This window comes from Trichogramma pretiosum, unplaced genomic scaffold (genome assembly GCF_000599845.2).
Source record: "Trichogramma pretiosum strain Unisexual culture from Peru unplaced genomic scaffold, Tpre_2.0 scaffold13, whole genome shotgun sequence".
Classification (NCBI taxonomy): domain Eukaryota; kingdom Metazoa; phylum Arthropoda; class Insecta; order Hymenoptera; family Trichogrammatidae; genus Trichogramma; species Trichogramma pretiosum.
In genome coordinates, this window is record NW_019641606.1 from 2,104,355 (window position 1) to 2,123,222 (window position 18,868).

The 18,868-nt window shown below is 36.3% G+C and overlaps 1 protein-coding gene across 2 annotated transcripts in view; it reads right to left on the reverse strand.

Moving 5' to 3' along the window:
* LOC106652109 (WD repeat-containing protein 47) overlaps window positions 1-18,868 on the reverse strand; it is an 88,184-nt gene that overhangs the window by 48,398 nt on the left and 20,918 nt on the right. For both annotated transcript variants that reach the window (XM_023458438.1, XM_014370890.2), the window contains exons 2-6: window positions 16,881-17,159; window positions 16,138-16,564; window positions 15,593-16,065; window positions 15,373-15,515; window positions 14,792-15,110 (exon numbers count right to left, since the gene is read on the reverse strand). In XM_023458438.1, coding sequence (XP_023314206.1) covers window positions 14,792-15,110; window positions 15,373-15,515; window positions 15,593-16,065; window positions 16,138-16,564; window positions 16,881-17,140 — 1,622 coding nt within the window. In that variant the 5' untranslated portion in view covers window positions 17,141-17,159. The remainder of the gene's footprint in view (window positions 1-14,791; window positions 15,111-15,372; window positions 15,516-15,592; window positions 16,066-16,137; window positions 16,565-16,880; window positions 17,160-18,868) is intronic.

Genomic DNA, 18,868 nt, shown 5'->3' on the forward strand with positions numbered 1-18,868 from the left:
ATTTTTCTCCTGCATACGATTTTAGGAAACAATTACCAAGAATAAATTTCTGAAAAATAATTAAGAGTCAATAAATTTATTGTAGCTCGCAAAAATGCATACCATTTTCGTTAAATATCCTTTTCTAAAATCTAGATTTTCTTCATCGTTTTGTAAATTTTTCTGGTCTATTGTGGACGATTTTAATAGTATTTTAGCAGTTTCAATCGTTTGAAAGTACATGAGAAAGATCCAAACCCTCATCGCAACGTCGACAATTAGTTTTTGTGTGGAAAAAAATGTCTAAAAATTTGTTTTTTAAGTGTTTGGTTTCATCGTTGAGACCAGTAGTACATTGCAAAGTTCAGATTTTAGCACGATAAATCACATCCATTCACGAGTATCGCCATTAGACATTCAGTATGAATAATAATGTATACATGAACCAATAGTTACTCTACATCGATATTGAATACATATGACTTTCATGCCTACAATGTAGGCCCTACATCTTTATTCATCGGTATTTGAATTTTTTCTGCTCAGTTGTTGATCGACGATGCAAAAATATTGGGGACGATGTCGATATGGTGCATATCGATTAAGCCAATCAAAGTTGTTTTGACTTCAAACGTTATTATAGTATATTTTGTAACAAGTGCGCGAAGCAGTTGACTCACCCAGGAGTTGTTTTCACCCGAGCGTAGCGAGGGTGCAAAGACTCCTGGGTGAGTCAACTTCCTCGCGGAATAGTTGCAAACGATATTTTTTAACTCTGCTTGCGAGAAACTAGGGTTTTCTGACGATTTAAGGTTAGAAAGCCCGTGTTTCGCGCACGCAGTGTTAAAAAATAAAAAATTTAAATTAAAATTTTTTGCTACTAGCAAAAAGCGTTTTGCTGTTTCGGATATTAGTCTAATTATTTTCTGCCTATTTGCATGGAGAGACTAACCAAAATAGTACAAGGTTTTTCCTTGCTCAACGGGTCCTTGGACCTGGGCGAATGCGAGAAAGTTTTTAGGATTATAGTCCTGGCGGAGTTTGGCCTGATTTGTGGGCCTGCCGAAGGGGTGTCACTTAAGGATTGATTGCTGTATCCACAAAACAAATTAATTTACAGGATATAGAGGAAAATGTCTTAAAATGAAAATGTGTTTAAATTCTTAATGTAAAAAGCTGCTATACTTTTATTCGCAAACTTGGTGTACGCTTGATTTATTTGTTAATTCTAAAATGAATACAAAAATTGAAAATGCAAGACTTCCCACTATCAGTGAGAATACAAAATTCATATCTTCTAATTTCAATGTTGATTCCTTCTCTGGGTCAACTTCTGTAGGACCATCGATATAAATTGATTTAAAATACTTTTCCGTTATTCCAGTCTCATAGAGTCTCGAAAAAATTCGATTAAACTTTGTCCGTAAGGGCCAATTCGGTCTTGTTGGAAAAACAAGAGAATTAGTGCTGAGCAATGGCTTGGAAATGTGAACTAATTTTGACTCATGGCCACCATTGGTACCAATAAATATTGTTCCTCCAATGCAGATCACGTGATCTTCATGCAAAATTTTATCAATGCAACCGTGAAAATCTTCATATGCTATCACAGTCCTCCCTGTGAATGTGTTTATTAGATTTACTAAAGGCGTATGAACGTAAATTGTCAATTTCTTGTCGTTTTTAAAATCATCAAAAGTCTCGATGGTAGACTTGAAATTATTAACCGTACTGACGGCGCTCAAAAGTCCTCCAAGATAAACACTAGAGCATGAAGTCAGCAAGATGATGGTACACATAAGTATCCGCTCAGACGCGTAGCGAGCCCGATCGAAGGTTCGCTCATCCATAGCGGACGTGAAGGTTCGTATGAATTCGAAGTACGAGAGGCTCCACGATAGATTCAGAATCAATTTCGAAACTAGTACGAACATTACGAATGACAATACTATGGTGAGTAGAATGCTTGGATCAAGAGCGGATATGAACTCCTGCGCGCCACTAGCTTCAGTTTTTCGCGACATGACATGTATAGTATTACCCTTTACGAAATCTGATTGCATTTTCCAATGATTGGCAAGGAAGCTTACTCGGTTAATGATATCGATATTTTCTTTAGTGAGGGCGAGAAATGCACCTTGGGGATTGCCATTGGCATCTAGCGCGGGTGATATAGTATATAATTTTATATCGTAAGTTGCTTCCGTATGCTTGATCGCTATTTCCGCAAGCCCCGGAAAATTTTCCTTGATTTCCGAGAGTTCAATTTTTGACGATCTGGGAAGGTACTTCGACTTGTTTACTACTTCAGCGCCGAACGATACTTTGTAATTAGACAAATCGATGGTTCTGTCGAAGTAACACTTTTTACGATCTATTCAGTGAAATAAGAATTCATAAGTTTCAAAATCAAAGTATGATTACAGTCTCAGAAATGATAAATTACTAACCCTCCATCTCTGGCAGTTTCGAGATATTACAAGTAAACGAAGTCCAGTTGGTTTGGGAATCAACGCCTATTTTCCAAAAAGATGTGGCTACAGATGAAAATTGATTGTACGTGTAAAGCATGTCACTGTAACTCGAGGTCACGCAAAGGTAAAATACACTTATAAGTTCATTTTTCCAAGCAGAATTCAGCACCGGATATGCCGAAGGACAATTAGTTTTAGGACTCTTGTTAACAACCAAAAAAGTTGCCCGATTATTCCAGAAGATGGAGTTACGGAAGGCTTCGAGAAATGTTAAAAAATTAAGATCCCAAGTTTCTTCGATAATTACGATACTAACCGGGTAAGTTTTTCTTTCCAAAACTGTTTCATTGATTTTAAGTACGTTTCTCAGACGTTGGTAACGAGAAAAAAATAGTAAATTATCAAATCCAGTCATATTAAATATTAACAACGAAGAATAACTGTCACTTAAAAACGATAATTCACTGCTGCTCCAGTTGCCAAATATCATAATATATTTTTCTCCTTCGTACGACTCAAGTATGCAATTACCAAGAATAAATTTCTGAAATATTATTCAATTACTGTGAGTTTTATACAGCTCGTAAAATGCATACCATTTTCGTTGAGAAGCCATTTTTAAAATCTAGAGTGTCCCCATATTTTGCAAAAATTTTTTGATCCAACATTGATGATTGAAATAGTACTTTGACAGTTTCGATCATCTGGAAGTATGCAAGAAGGATCCAAAACCTCATCGTAACGACAAGAATGATTTTTTCAATTAACCAAATTGCTGAAAAACTCGCTTTTTATATTTTTCACACAGCCATCAAATCGAGTTGAATGTTATTGTTATTTTATTGGATCTCGTCTAGCCCAGTTTTTAGAAGCATGTACAGAGTAAAATCAATAATTAAAAGTTCTATGTGGTAAAATAAGTTGACCCTAGTGATGGTAAAATTGGGGTGAAGTGTCAACACTACAACAGTTTTTCTAACGCTAATAAGGTATACAGCACGAACAGTAACGTATACATCGATAGTTAAACTGCAAGTTCACTCATTCAAAGTGAAAAAAAATGATACAGTTTATGCATAATCTATTCATAGCAACGTATAGAGTGTGTTCATAAATGAGCACACACAAACTGTGTATTATCAAAGCATGATCAAGGAAGTTTTTATTTTTTAAATCATGCAGGTATGTACTAAATGAAAGAAAAATAATATGATGAAAATGAAAATAGGCAGGCATTTGTTTAAAATAACTTTGAAACTGTTTCGGACGGAAAATTTTTTTTTATTTTGACTAGAATTTTCTGGGCATCATTTTGCATAATTTACAAGCCAGCCATATTTATAATACACTGCACTCGTCCTTTTCTGTCTTTACCATTTTTCAACAATCATAATAAAGTAAAAGAATATGAAAATATAAATGTTACTAATACGCAAGAGAGATTGTGTTACCAATTTTGGAGTACGCAACAGAAATGTTGTTTTTACCACAACACTCTTAATTACGAGAAAATAAAAAAACAGTATCGTTACAGACATACATTAATAACAGAAAGTTATAATAAACAAAGCGTACATTTTTATTAGCGAAAAACTTTCTTGACACTTGATTTATTTGTCAATTCTAAAATAAATACAAAAATTGCAAATGCTAGACCTCCGACTGTCATTGAAAATATGAAATTCATATCTTCTAATCTCAACACTACTTCTTGCTCGAAGTCTGTATAATTATCGATAAAAATGGATTTATAATAATGTTCGGTTATTCCAGTCTCGTAAAGTCTCGATATGATACAATTGAATATTTTCAGCAATGGCCAATTCGGTCTTATTGGGAAAACAACGATACGACTGTTAAGCAGCGGCTTGGAGATATGAATAAATTTTGACTCGTGGCCACCGTTCATACGAATAAATGCTGTTCCTGCAATGCAGATGACGTGATCCTCGTATAAAATGTTATCAATGCAAGCGTGATAATTGTAATATGGTATCAAAGTCTTTCTAGTGAATGAGCGCATTTGATTTACTAGAGGAGTTTGAACGTAAACGGTCAAACCATCAACGGTATTTAAATCATCTATAGTCTCGATGATCGACTTGCAATCTTTTACCGTATTGACGGCACTAAACAAACTTTCGATATAAATGCTGGAACAGGACGTCAGCAGGATAATGGTGCACATGAGTATCCTCTCGGACGAATAGCGAGCCCGTTCGAAGGCTCGCTGGTCCATGAAGTGCGTGAATGTTCGTACGAATTCAAAGTATGAGATGATCCAGGACAGCTTCAGAATAAATTTCGAAACCAGTACGAACATTATGAAAGACAGAAAAATGGTGACGAGGATGTTCGGATCTACTTCAGAAATGAACTTTTGCGTGTTGCTAACTTCGATTTTGCGTGATATGACGTGAATATTGCTTCCCCGTATAAAATCCGACTGCATTTTCCAATGATCGGCGACGGTCTGTGTTCTGGTGATGATGTCAATTTTGCCTTCGACGAGATCGAGAAATGCACCTTGCGGATTGCCATCGTTATCTAGGGCGGGTGATATTGTATATAATTTTACATGGTAACTTGCTCTAATGTGCTTCATCGCTATTTCTGCTAGGCCCGGATAATTTTCCTTAATTTCCGAGAGCTCAATTCTGGACGATCTGTTCATGTACTTCGACTTGTTCACTACCTCGGCGCCAAACGATACTATGTAATGAGACAAATCGATCATTCTGTCAAAATAGCACTTTTTACGATCTATAGTGTAAAACGAATTGATGAATTCCAAAACCAAAATAAAATTATAATCGACAAATTTGTAAAGTACTAACCGTCGATCACTGCCAATTGTGTGATGTCACATACAAACAATGTCCAGTTCACTGGGTTAGTTGGCAAATTAGATCCTTTTTTCCAAAAGGATGTGGCTACTGAAGAAAATGGATTATACGTATAAAGCATGTCACTGTTACTCAAAGTCATGCAAAGATAAAATGTGCTTATGAGTTCGTATTTCCAAGACGAATTGAATACCGAATAAGCAGAAGAACAATTAGTTTCAGAATTCTTGTTTACGATTAAAAAAGATGCTTGACTGTTCCAGAAAATAGAGTTACGGAAGACTTCGAGAAATGTTGAAATATGAAAATCCCGAGTCTCTTCAATGATGACGATACTAGCCGGGTAGGTTTTTCTTTCCAAAACTGTCTGATTGATTTTAAGTACATTTTTCAGACGTTGGTAACGAGCAAAAAATACTAAATTATTAAATCCATTCATATCAAATAGTAATAAAGAAGAATTACTATCAGTCAAAAATGATATTTCGCTGTCGCTCCAGTTGCCAAATATCATGATATATTTTTCTCCACTGTATGATTTAAGTAAACAATTACCAAGAATAAATTTCTGAAAAATAATGTAGTTACAGTAATTTTAATTTAACTTGCTAAATCCATACCATTTTTGTTGATAATCTATCTGTAAAACCTAGGTCTTCTTTGATCCATAATTGATTCTGATCTATTTTTGACGTTTGAAATAGCATTTTGACTGTTTCAATCGCTTGAAAATACACAAGAAAGGTCCAAAATCTCATTGTAGAGACGGAAACGAATTTTTCTTCGAAAATAATGTCTGAAAAGCTTGTTGATCATGTTCTTAGTAAAGACCTTGATGTTTTGTCAAGCGATAATTACTCTACAACTACACACACATAGTATACATCATTTTTCGCGCACTTATTTACAAAAGCACAGTCCTAATTTATTCGATAAAAATGAATAAAACCGTGCGTGGGCGACTCAAAATAGTTCATGAAGATCAAGCAATACCTCTTGCGGTTTCCATCAACATCTTTGTCTATTGTTCCTGCTTATTAATTCTGTGATAAACAAAAACATTGCAATAGCGTGACCACTAATTACAACAGAAAATACTAAATACATTTCTGTCATTTTCATTGTCGATTCTCGTTTTTTAACTGCCTCCCAATGAATAATAGATGTTTGTAAATTTTTTTTCGTCAATCCAGCCTGATAAAATCTCAATAAAAAATTGTTGAATTTTGGAAGCAAGAACCAATTCGGCCTTAATAAAATAGCTGAAGTACGCATTATAAACAATGGCTTAGAAATGTGAATATACCTCGACTCACGAACATTGTAATAATTCACAGATAATGACCCGGCAATGCAGATCACATTATCTTGCTGCAACATTTCTTCTATACAAGTATTGAGATTGTTGAATTCTATAATATTTCGTGCAGTAATTGCACTAAATTGAGGCGCTACAGCAGTAAAAACACAAATCTTCACGTTTTTGTCATCGATAAAATCGTTAATAGTATCGATTGCCGACTTGAAATTAGCAAAAGTATTAACAGCGCTGAATAAACCGACAAAATAGGCACTTGAGTAAGATATCAACAGAATCACAGTACACATAATTATTCGCTCAGACGAGTAGCGAGCCCGTTGAAAAGTTTGCTTGTCCATAGAAAACGTGAATATTCGTACGTACTCAAAAAATGATTTGCTCCAGGATAGTTTTAAAATAAATTTTGATACGATCAAAAACATTATGAAAGATGCAATGATGTTAACGATAATATTCGGATCGACTGCAGAGATAAACTTTTGAAAAATGCTGACTTCGAATTTGCGAGATATTGCGTATACTTCAACACTAGTAAAAAAGCCTGATTGCATTTTCCAATAATCGTGAAGTAGGCTCGGTTTGTCACATATATCAATTTTTCCATCCATAAGGTCTCGAAGTAAACTTTGTGGTTTTTCATCTTTATCTAATAGGGGTACTGGTTTGTAAAGCATCATATCGTAACTTGCTCCAATTTGCTCTGCAAATATTTTGATAAATTTACTGGATCTACTGGGGAGTTTATCCAGGTTTATATTTAATTTCGTTGTTTCTTTTGAAATATTCGGGACTTCTAACCCCACCAACATCGTGTAATTTGAAAAATCTATCAACTTGTTAAAATAACACATCTCAGCATGTTTATTATCTATAAAAACAAAAGTTTTGTTTCAATAAATCTTAAAAATTAATATTTCACAAACAGTCAATTACTAACTATCAGTTTCGAACAATTCGGTGATATCGTGGGAAAATAATACCCAATTCTTAGTTTTATTTGGATAATTAATTTCGATTTTCCAGAACGACGTTGCGAGCGAAGAAAATGGATTAAAAGTATAGAGCACATATCGATGATTGGAGATTGAACATAAGTGAAAAATATTTAAAATGTCCAAACTCCATGCCAAACTTAATATAGCAGATGAAAATATTAAACAAGAAGCAACAAGAATTTTAGTGACAACTACAAAATTTGCTTGATTATTCCAAAAGATCGAGTTTCGAAATGATTTAAAAAATTTAACAATATTAAGAGTCGATGTTTCTTTAATAATGACGATACCAGCTGGGAAAATTTTCCTTTGCAAAACAGTCTGATTAAGATTAAGTACATTTCTGAAGCGTTGATAAATCGAATAATTTAATAATTGACTAAATCCATCCTCATTGAATATGAACAGTGCAGGATAGGTGTTCCTCAAAAATGATATTTCGCTGCTGCTCCAGTTGCCAATCACCAAAGTATATTTCTCAATTTGATATGGGTTTAGAAAACATTTCTCAAGAATAAATTTCTAAAAAATAATGTAATTACAATAAGTTCAATGTAGCTCGCTAAATCCATACCATTCTTGTTAAAAATTCATTTCTAAAATCTAGGTTTTCTTCGTTGTTTTGTAACTTTTTTTGATTGATTATCGACGATTGAAATAATATTTTGACACTTTCGACGGTTTGAATGTATACAAGAATGGTCCAAAACCTCATCGTAGTGATGTATAGTACTTCATACAACGGGTGTTAATAGGCTTTTCTTGTAAAACGAATTTGATAAGGAAAGCTTATCTACACAAGTTGCATACAATATTTCATAGCACAAGAGTTTAAAAGTAGCGGCAAAATCGCGATTTTTATAGGTTAAAATGCTATGAAACGATTTTTTATTTGAAAACAATTGCTGAAAAGCTGGCTGTTTATACGCTTCGTAAAGTCCACCGTGTATCGTCGAACGATAATTACTCCACAAATACACAAATATGCCCTTTACAGTAACATCTCTCGTTAACGGTATTCTAGTGTACATGATTTTTCCGTGCAATTCTGGCTGAAGTACATAATAAATTTTTCAGGTAAATACGTGTCTAAGAGGTCGAGAAATACCCTTTATAATTTGCCTTCAGCATTTTTACCTATTGTTTCTGATAATTAATTCTATAATAAACATAAAAGCTGCAAATATGTAACCACAAAGCACAACGGAAATTACTAAATACATTTCTTTCATTGTCATTGTCAATTCTCTTTTATTATCTGTCTCCCAATGAATGATAGATGATTCAGAATTTTTTTTCATCGTTAATCCAGTTTGATAAAATCTCAATAAAAAATTGTTGAATATTGGAAGTAATAACCAATTTGGTCGTAACAAAATAACCGAAGTACGCATAATAAAAAGTGGCTCCGAGATATGAATTAGTTCTGACTCACGAATGCCGTAATAATTCATAGAAACTGATCCAGCAATGCAGATCACGTTATTTTGCTGCATCATTTTATCCATGCAAATTTTAAGATCGTTGAACAGGGTAATGTTACGTGTAGTAATAGCAGTAATTTGAGGCACAACAGCAGTAAAAACGTAAATCTTTGCATTCGTGTCATTAATGAAATCTTCAATAGTGTCGTATTCTGACTTAAAATCGGCAAAAGTATTGACAGCACTGAATAAACCAACAAAATAGGCACTCGAGTAAGATATCAAGAGGATCACAGTGCACACAAGTATCCTTTCGGATGAATAGTATGCTCGTTCTAAAGCTCGCTGGTCCATGGACGACGTGAATACTCGTGCGTACTCAAAAAATGACATGCTCCAAGATAGTTTCAAAATAAATTTCGATACAAACAAAAACATTATGAAAGATGCAATGATTTCGACGAAAATATTCGGATCAACCGAAGTGATCAACTTTTGCAAAAAACTGACCTTGAATTTGCGAGATATTGCATGCACGTCAACACTACTTAAAAAACCTGATTGCATTTTCCAAAGATCAGTGAAAAGGCTTGGTTGGTCGCATATGTCAATTTTGCCATCCATAAGGTCTCGAAGTAAACCTTGTGGTTTTCCATCTCTATCTAATAAGGGTGCTGGTTTGTAAAATGTTAAATTGTAACTAGCTCCAATATGCTCTGCAAATATTTTGATAAATTTACTAGATCCAGGTTTATTCAGGTTTACTTTATTGAACTTCTTTGGTGTATTTGAGATATTCGTGAAGCCGATCCCCACTGACATCTTATAATTCGAAAAATCCATGAACTTGTTAAAATAACAAATTTCAGCTTGTTTATTATCTATAAAAAAAAATTTTGGTTCCGAAAAATCTATAAAATTTTTACTTTATAAACGTTCAATCACTAACCCTTATTTCCCATCAACTCGGTGATATCGCAAGAAAATAATATCCAATTATCAGTGTCGTTCGTAGATTTAACTTCGATTTTCCAGAACGTATTTGCGATCGAGGAAAATGGATTAAAAGTGTAAAGCATATAACGATAACTGAGAGTTATACATAAGTGAAAAATATTTAATAAATTAAAAATCCATGCCAAATTTAACATTTCATGTGACAAGATTGAACAAGAGGTTACAGGAATTGTCGAAACAACTACAAAGGTTGCTTGATTATTCCAAAAGATTGAGTTTTGAAATGCTGTAAAAAATTCAATAATATTAAGAGTCGACGTTTCTTTAATGATGACGATACCAGCTGGGAAAATTCTTCTTTCCAAAACAGTCTGATTCAGATGAACTATATTTTTAAATTGTTGATAAGCAGAAGAATTTAATAAATTACTGAATCCATCCTTATTAAACATTAACAATGCAGAATAGGTGCTCTTTAAAAATGATATTTCACTACTCGTCCATTCACCAATCATTAAAATATATTTTTCATCTTGATATTGGTTTAGAAAACATTTTTCAAGAATAAATTTCTGAAAAATAATTTAGTTATAATAAATTTAATGTAGCTCGCCAAATTCATACCATTTGGTTTGCAAATCTGTTTCTGCAATCTACATTTTGTTCATTGTTTTGTAACTGTTTCCGAACCATCATCGACGTTTGAGATAGTATTTCGACAGTTTCGAATGTTTGAAAGTAAACAAGAAGGACCCATAACCTCATCGCAGCAACGAAAATGAATTTTTCTTTTTTTTTTGTAAAGACCTTGGTGTTTAGTTACGCACAGTATGAACAGAAATGTATACATACGTCGATACTTACAATGCAACAATATAGTAAACACATATACCCAGCATGGCAACGTCTCTATTTATCGACATTCGAATATGCAGTATTTTTCCCTTCAGTTGTTGATCGACGATGCACAAACATCGGGGATGAGTGTCGATGTGATGAATAATTTTGAAAATGATCGAATCTAATAGTTTGAAAGATAATTTTAAGACTTTCTTGAAGTATTTCAAAAAAGTTGATCTAACATGTAGAAATTTGACCATTTATTTAAATCATGTTTAAAAATGGTTCGTAACGCTCTTGAATTGTCGTAGATCCAAAAAATGAGTAATGACAGCATGAGGTATGGATTTTTTAATAAGCCGATATTTGAATAATAAGAAATTTACGCTACAATAATGACTACATATCCTTATCAACGCATCCATACCATAGATGGTCATAAATCCATGTCTCTATACCATTTCTGGGTTGGAGTTTTTATGAGTATTAATCTTAACAAATCTGCAACATTCTTGGGACTAATTTATAAGAGCTCAGTATTAGATAACGGTGAGATGTTTCCATCAAATACGCTGTCATTGATTGAAGCTTTTCGAGTACAGAAAACAATTCGAGAGAAGGAGCGTAGCCTCGTTATATGTACTTTATAACTTTTAAATGTTAATTGACCTCGATAATTGTACATTTCTACTTCGATTTTCGTATACTCTTTAGTCTATAACTTGTCTAAATTAATTATTTTTAAAAAAAATAGAATAGTATATTTTGCACCTAGGGAGTGAAAAACTGGAAAGTCTCAGGGCACGCAGAATTTATCATCCGAGACAAAGCCGAGGCTGATAATCACGTGCTCTGAGACTTTCTTTTTTCGCTACATAGGTGCAAATACAATTTTTTGTGAATCCCCCGGCCTAAAGTAACATTTTCATTTCGCTCAGCGGGAGTAAAATGTTACTTTAGGTTGGGTTGGCACAAAAAAATACATTATTTACATCTTTTGTCACTAGGTTGGTATATCGATAGTAGATACAGATACTAACTTGATAGTAGATACTAACTTGAGTTATTAAAAAGAAAAAAATTTCACTACCGACTAGAGTAACAATGAAATTGATAAATTACAGGGGATGGAGTGTAAAAAGTCAGTATTAAAATTTGATTAATTTAATATTATAAAAACGGCGTTTTCTTTTAAAAGCGAGAAACTTTGTCTGTACTTGGTTTATTTATCAATTCTAAAATAAATACGAAAATTGCAAATACAAGACCTCCAACTATCATTGAAAATACAAACTTCATTTCTTCCAATCTCAACGTCATTTCCTCCTCGTGATTTGTATGACCATCCATAAAAATGGATTCAAAATACTTGTCTGTAATTCCAGTCTCATAGAGTCTCAACAAGACAAGATTGAACTTTGTCAGCAAGCTCCAATCTGATCTTATCGGATAAACAACGGTACGAGTGTTGAGCAGTGGCTTGGAAATGTGAATTAATTTTGACTCGTGGCCACCATTGGTACGAATAAATACTGTTCCTCCGACGCAGATCACGCGATCATCGCGCATAATTCTGTCGACGCAAGCGTTATAATCGTTGTACGGTATCACAGTCTTACCCGTGATTGTGTTTATTTGATTCGCCAGAGGGGTATGAACGTAAATAGTCAATTTCTCATCGTTTTTAAAATCATCTATAGTCTCAATGGTGGACTTGTAGTCGCTGATAGTATTGACGGCACTGAGCAGACTTTCGAGATAGACACTTGAACACGATGTCATCAGAATGATGGTGCACATGAGTATCCGCTCGGACGAATAGCGAGCCCGTTGAAACATATTCTTGTCCATGGACGACGTGAATATTCGTATGAACTCAAAATACGAGATGCTCCAGGACAGCTTCAGGATCCCTTTTGAAACTACTACGAACATTATGAAAGACAGAATTATATTTATGAGAATATCCGGATCTACTGCAGAGATGAACTTCTGGGTGTCGCTGACTTCGCATTTGCGCGACACGACGTGAATGTCGCTACCCTTGATAAAATTTGTTTGTAATTTCCAATGTTCAGCGACGGTATTTACTCGGGTTATGACGTCGATTTTGCCTTCGACGAGGTCGAGAAATGCACCCTGGGGCTTGCCATTGGCATCTAGTGCTGGTGCCACAGTGTACAAGTTCACATCGTAACTTGCTCTTATGTGACTGATCACCATTTCCATTAGACCCGGGTAATTTTCCTTGATTTCAGAGAGCTCAATTTTGGATGATCTGGGAACGTACATCGATTTGTTTGCTACCTCGGCGCCAAATGATACTTTGTAATGCGACAAATCGATCGTTCTGTCGAAATAGCACTTTTTACTATCTATAGAGTGAAACGAATTGATAACTTTCAAAATCAAAATAAAATTATAACCTTAAAAATATTCAATTACTAACCCTTGATTATTGGTAATTCAGTAATGTCACAACTAAGCAATGTCCAGTTTACAGGGTTGGTTGGCAAATTAAATTCTTTTTTCCAAAAGGATGTGGCTACTGAAGAAAACGGATTATACGTATAAAGTATGTCACTGTTACTCAAAGTCATGCAAAGATAAAATGTGTTTAGGAGTTCGTATTTTGAAGCCGAATTCAATACTGAATATGTTGAAGGACAATTAGTTTTGGGATTCTTATTTACAACTAAGAAAAATGCCTGACTGTTCCAGAAGATAGAATCTCGGAAAGATTCGATAAATATTGCAAAATCAAATTCTCGAGTTTCGTCAATGACTACGATACGCGCAGGATAGGTTTTACTTTCCAGTACTGTCTTATTGATTTTAACTATATTTTTTATACGTTGAAAATGAGTAGTTAATAGTAAATTATTAAATCCAGTCTTATCAATTATCCACGAAGAAGAATAACTATCACGTAAAAACGATAATTCGCTGATGCTCCAGTTGCCAATCATCATTATATATTTTTCTCCTCTGTACGATTGAAGTAAACAATTATCAAGAATAAATGTCTGAAAAATAATGAAATTACAGTAAGTTTAATGTAACTCGCAAAAACCTTACCATTTTCGTGGAAAATCTATTTCTGAAATCTAAATTGTTCTTGTAGTTTCGAATTTTTTGTCCATCCATCTCCGATAATTGAAATGGTATTTTGACAGTTTCGATTGTTTGGAAATAAACAAGAAAAATGAAAAACTTCATAGCCTGCACAACAGAGTGCCTGTTTATCGGTATTTGAGCGTAAATTATTTTCTCGCGCAGTTGTTGACCATCGCTGCACGAGCATATCGGAGATGGTTATCGATGTATTAAATATTGCATTCGGGCTTATTTAAAACTACTTTTTATTTTAACACGAGTTTCATCAAAATGTATCGAGTAAGAGAATTTACTTGGATGTAATTCGAAAAATTCCATTAATTACAAGAACGAATGGATCATAAATTTGTACATGGGGTTAACGCTCGATTTCAAAGCGCTTTGTGTTAACTTTTTTTCTTGTTTCATTCTTTCTCTTGCGAACATTCCGTTCTGCAAGCTCTGCTATTTTCATCGACGACACCTCGCAAGTGTCTAGACTAGACTCTACGTATTTACAGTCATTTTTGTTCAATTTCAAACTCGTAACAGTGACATTTGTTTGTTTATCATATGATGAATTCGATTGTCAAGAAATAAAATAAATTCAATAGAGTTACTTTGGTATGGGAGACTATCTGTCTACATTTTTAAAAAATGCTTCTGACAGTGCTTGTAATGATGCAAAACGAGACTGTCGCCATCTATCAGTGAAATTATAAAGTAACTTGGTCTCTTACGTACCGATTTTAAACCGACTGTAGGTAAAAGTATTGGTGCAGTGTAGAACTGAGAACATCTTTCAATTTTTCACAATATAATTATAAAATCTTTGTATTTATCAATATGATTTACTCACCTCTCATTCTGCATTCGATTATTTTGTCTGATCAGCTCGTCCCTTTCTCTCTCTTTCTGCTGTATCGTATCTTGCAGTTTTTGTTTCAGCTTTTGATACTCTTTAAAGAGTTCGCCGTTGTAGCTCGGCTCGATCAGCGGCTGATTCGTTTCGGGCAACATCGGTCGAATGGGTTCCCCCGTTACTTTGGCTGTTGGCTTGTCGGCCAGAGAGTCGCGCCGCGAGCTTCGCGCCGTCGACGGCGTAGGTGATTCTCTGCCGGGTTGACGTCGTTCCGGCGTGGAGGCCGTCGATGGCTCGGTCTTCGACCGATCCAAAGCTAGAATTGAAAAATAAATTGAACAATTTATTCGACGTAATGAATGATTGAGAAGTTGAATTATTATAACGTGCATTCGGAATTCTCCGCGCGAGTTTCATTAGAATTACGTATGAAATTGTATAGCTCGAGCATCCCCGTGAGAAAAATGCGCATACCAATGCAGACGTATGATTATTTGGTAATGATAATAATTTCCCGCGCTCATTTAATCTTTCTGTAAGGCAAAACAAAAAGAGAAAAAAACCCATGCTGTACATACCTTCCGGGCTTTTTGATTGTCCCCTCGTCCTCGGAGGCGCCTTTGGCAAGGGCGTTGAATTATTAGTTTCTTGTATCGAAGGCAGCTGCTGGAACTCGGCGTAGCTCGAGCTCAGAAATACGTCGCCCTCGTTCTCGAACAGCCTAATTACACGATTACATACATTAGCTTCAAGATTTATAAAGGAAAAAAAAAATTAAAATCTACTTTTACCACTAACCTATCGACGCTGCTGTTCATCAGTTTGTTGTTCTTGAATCCAGTCAGATGAAAACTGGCGAACGAGCTCCTCGACATGATGGCGTCCTTGATGTCGCCCGTCGACAGCGCCATGAGCGCCGCCGAGGGTATGTTGACGTTCTTCTGGCCCCCTGCGCCGCTCGTCCCGAAGCTCGCCTCCAGGGCGGGCACGAGGCTGCGCGACATCATGTCCGTGACGCTGCGCGGCCTCGTGAACGGCATCGCGCTGTGCGGAAACGTCTTTGGCTTGATCGGCGTGATGAGCATGTGCTCCGTCCAGGAGGTCTCGAGCGAGGGACGCTCCAGCCGGACGATGTCCACGTGGAGGGTGCGCTGGGCGAACGGCACCGCGAACGTGTCCGGCGGTATCGACTGCAGCCACGACAGCAGACTGAGATCGGAGTCGCTGAAGCCCACCGAGCCGTCGAGCAGCCGGGAAAACGACATCTCTACCTGCAAAATTGACAGTAAAGCAAAAAGTTAACGATCGGTCGAATTATCGCGATCGTGAAAAAGTATAATTACCTGCTCGATCTCTTTCGATCCCGTAGCTTTGGCCTGGCAGTACTGCACGCACGACTCGTACAGAATGCCCTTGATTATCAGCTGAACGAGCCTGTCGTTCTTGGCCACCGTCACCGGATGCGCCGGATCTGGCTTCCTGTCGCCCGGCAGAAACTTCTCCACCAGGGGATAGACCTCGCGAAAGCACTGCACCCGGGCGTTGCTCGGATTCCAGTCCTTGTACTGCAGATGATCGCTGAGCCTCGGCAGGGTGAGCATCAAGCAGAGACTGCTGTACTCCTCCTTGCTGGGGGCGTACTTCTCGAGATCGTTGAGCACCTTGACGACCTCCTCGACGGCGTTGTCGACGCTGCCGTTGGACGCCACGCCGCCGCCGTTGTGCAGATTCGCCTCGGATTTTATGCAGAGCAGCTCCACGTATTTGTGCCTGGGAGGAACAAGGACGATTTTGCATTAAAAAAAAAGGTGTTCTTCGATGGAAAATTTACAATTTTTAAGTATCGAAATTCCGATCGCGCAATTACGTTCCGCGCACACGCAATTTCCAATGTGCGACGAGCTTCGAAGTTGTGTTTCGAAACTTTCACATACCGATGAGCGACACGAATTATAAACGCATCGTTATTACTACCAATGAGCTAATTATCATCGATGTGACATTGAAAAAATTTAAAAATGATTTTTTTTTTATATTAAACAAATAAAATTCTGTCATAAATCGAAGGCCAGCAGAGCGAACTCACCTAAGTATCGAGTAGGTGAACCTGCGCATGTCGAAGTCGGGCAGCGCCTCGAGCGGCTGTATGAACTCGAGCACGTCGTCCCATTGTCCGTCGAGAATGAGCTGCCTGAGGAACAGGCCGTCGTCGCTGTACTGGCCATTGATCACGCCCGTCTCGCGCTCCAGCGACAGCTGCGATATGTGCAGATCCCGATTGTGCAGGAACTCGAGGGCCAGACGCACGACGTCCTCCTCGCGCATCGTCAGATGCGCCGCCGGCATCACGTAACGAACACGTAGCCTGTAAAAGATAATGTATATAAAATTATAAAATACTGGCAAGCGAAAAAATTATTATCGCGATGATATACGCGCGCGCGGTTCTTCTCCCGGCGTGGGTGAAGAAGATGATGAAGAAGGAGAGAGGAATATTATTGTATAGAATAAAATCGAGGGCAGCTATATGGCCAATCGCGTGATTTGGCCGAAAATTTGAAATTCAAAATCGATCTCACTGAGAGCAGCTTCGATGCATTAAATCACGAAAACGACTAGTGGCCTGCTGCTACTTATTCTGCGGCTGGCGGCGTACTTTAAGACTAGACCTCATTGGTAATTCATCATCCTAATTTATTCATTATCGAGCGTCTCTCCCTCTCGACTACTCGCCAAAGCGGCGTATCACGCGAACTTCTCAAAGTCAGACGTTCACCCGAGAGTCTGCTACTGTGTATATATATGTGCAGCGGCAAATCCGCAGTCGTATATACAGTCTCTCTATCCCTCCGTGTATACAGCTGCACGTGTAGCGTATAAAAACCTAACTGCAATGGACATGCATCATAATAATCGGAGAGCAATGAACTTGGATGCATTCATGAATTGCGGCACATATATACATGGGTCAAAATAATACTTTTTTACAAAACCGTGCGCACGTATGTCACCGATCTTGACGCGCTTTTGGTATGTTATAGTACATGGTAAAAAGGTCCTAAAAACGAAATTTTAGACCCCCTCCCCCCTCCTACCCCCCACTTCGGGTATAAACGTCCATTTTCGATCTATATTTTTTCTGAGGACATGAAGCAAGTAAAAAATCTGAAAAAATTCATAAAAATACTTTTCCACAATCCAAACAACCTTGAATTTTTTCAGATTTTTTGAGTGCTTCAGGCCTTCAGATAAAATCATTGAAAATTTCAAAAATCGAGATACGGCGGTATGAGCCGATGTAGTACTCGGAAATTTTTTCAGTTATTTTTCGCATTAAAAAACATAACCTCAATTTTTTTCAGATTTTTTCAGATTACCTAACGCACCTTTTGAAGCCAAAAACCGATTTTTTTGACGAAAATAATTTTTTTAGGACAGTACGGAGCCTCGAAAAATCTGAAAAAAATTTTTTCTTGTTTTTTTCATCAAAATACGTAATCTCAAATTTTTTCAGATTTTTTAATTGAAGGCGATAGCTTCTAGGGCCGAAAAATGCTATTTTTAACAAAAAATGGTTCCTAGAACCCGATGGTTCCGGTGAAAAAATTTGAAAATATTTTTTTTGAATTCCTTGTCAAATTTTAATAAATTTTGACCGTTTCAAAAGTTCGATTGAAGCTTCCTAGCTCATTTTAGAGCATCAAACGAGTTTTATCATTCCTTAATGTCTTCAGAAACGTCTTCAGATATTTTGCACTAATCTTTGTCCTGCTCTAAAATGAGCTAGGAAGCTTCAATCGAACTTTTGAAACGGTCAAAATTTATTAAAATTTGACAAGGAATTCAAAAAAAATATTTTCAAATTTTTTCACCGGAACCATCGGGTTCTAGGAACCATTTTTTGTTAAAAATAGCATTTTTCGGCCCTAGAAGCTATCGCCTTCAATTAAAAAATCTGAAAAAATTTGAGATTACGTATTTTGATGAAAAAAACAAGAAAAAATTTTTTTCAGATTTTTCGAGGCTCCGTACTGTCCTAAAAAAATTATTTTCGTCAAAAAAATCGGTTTTTGG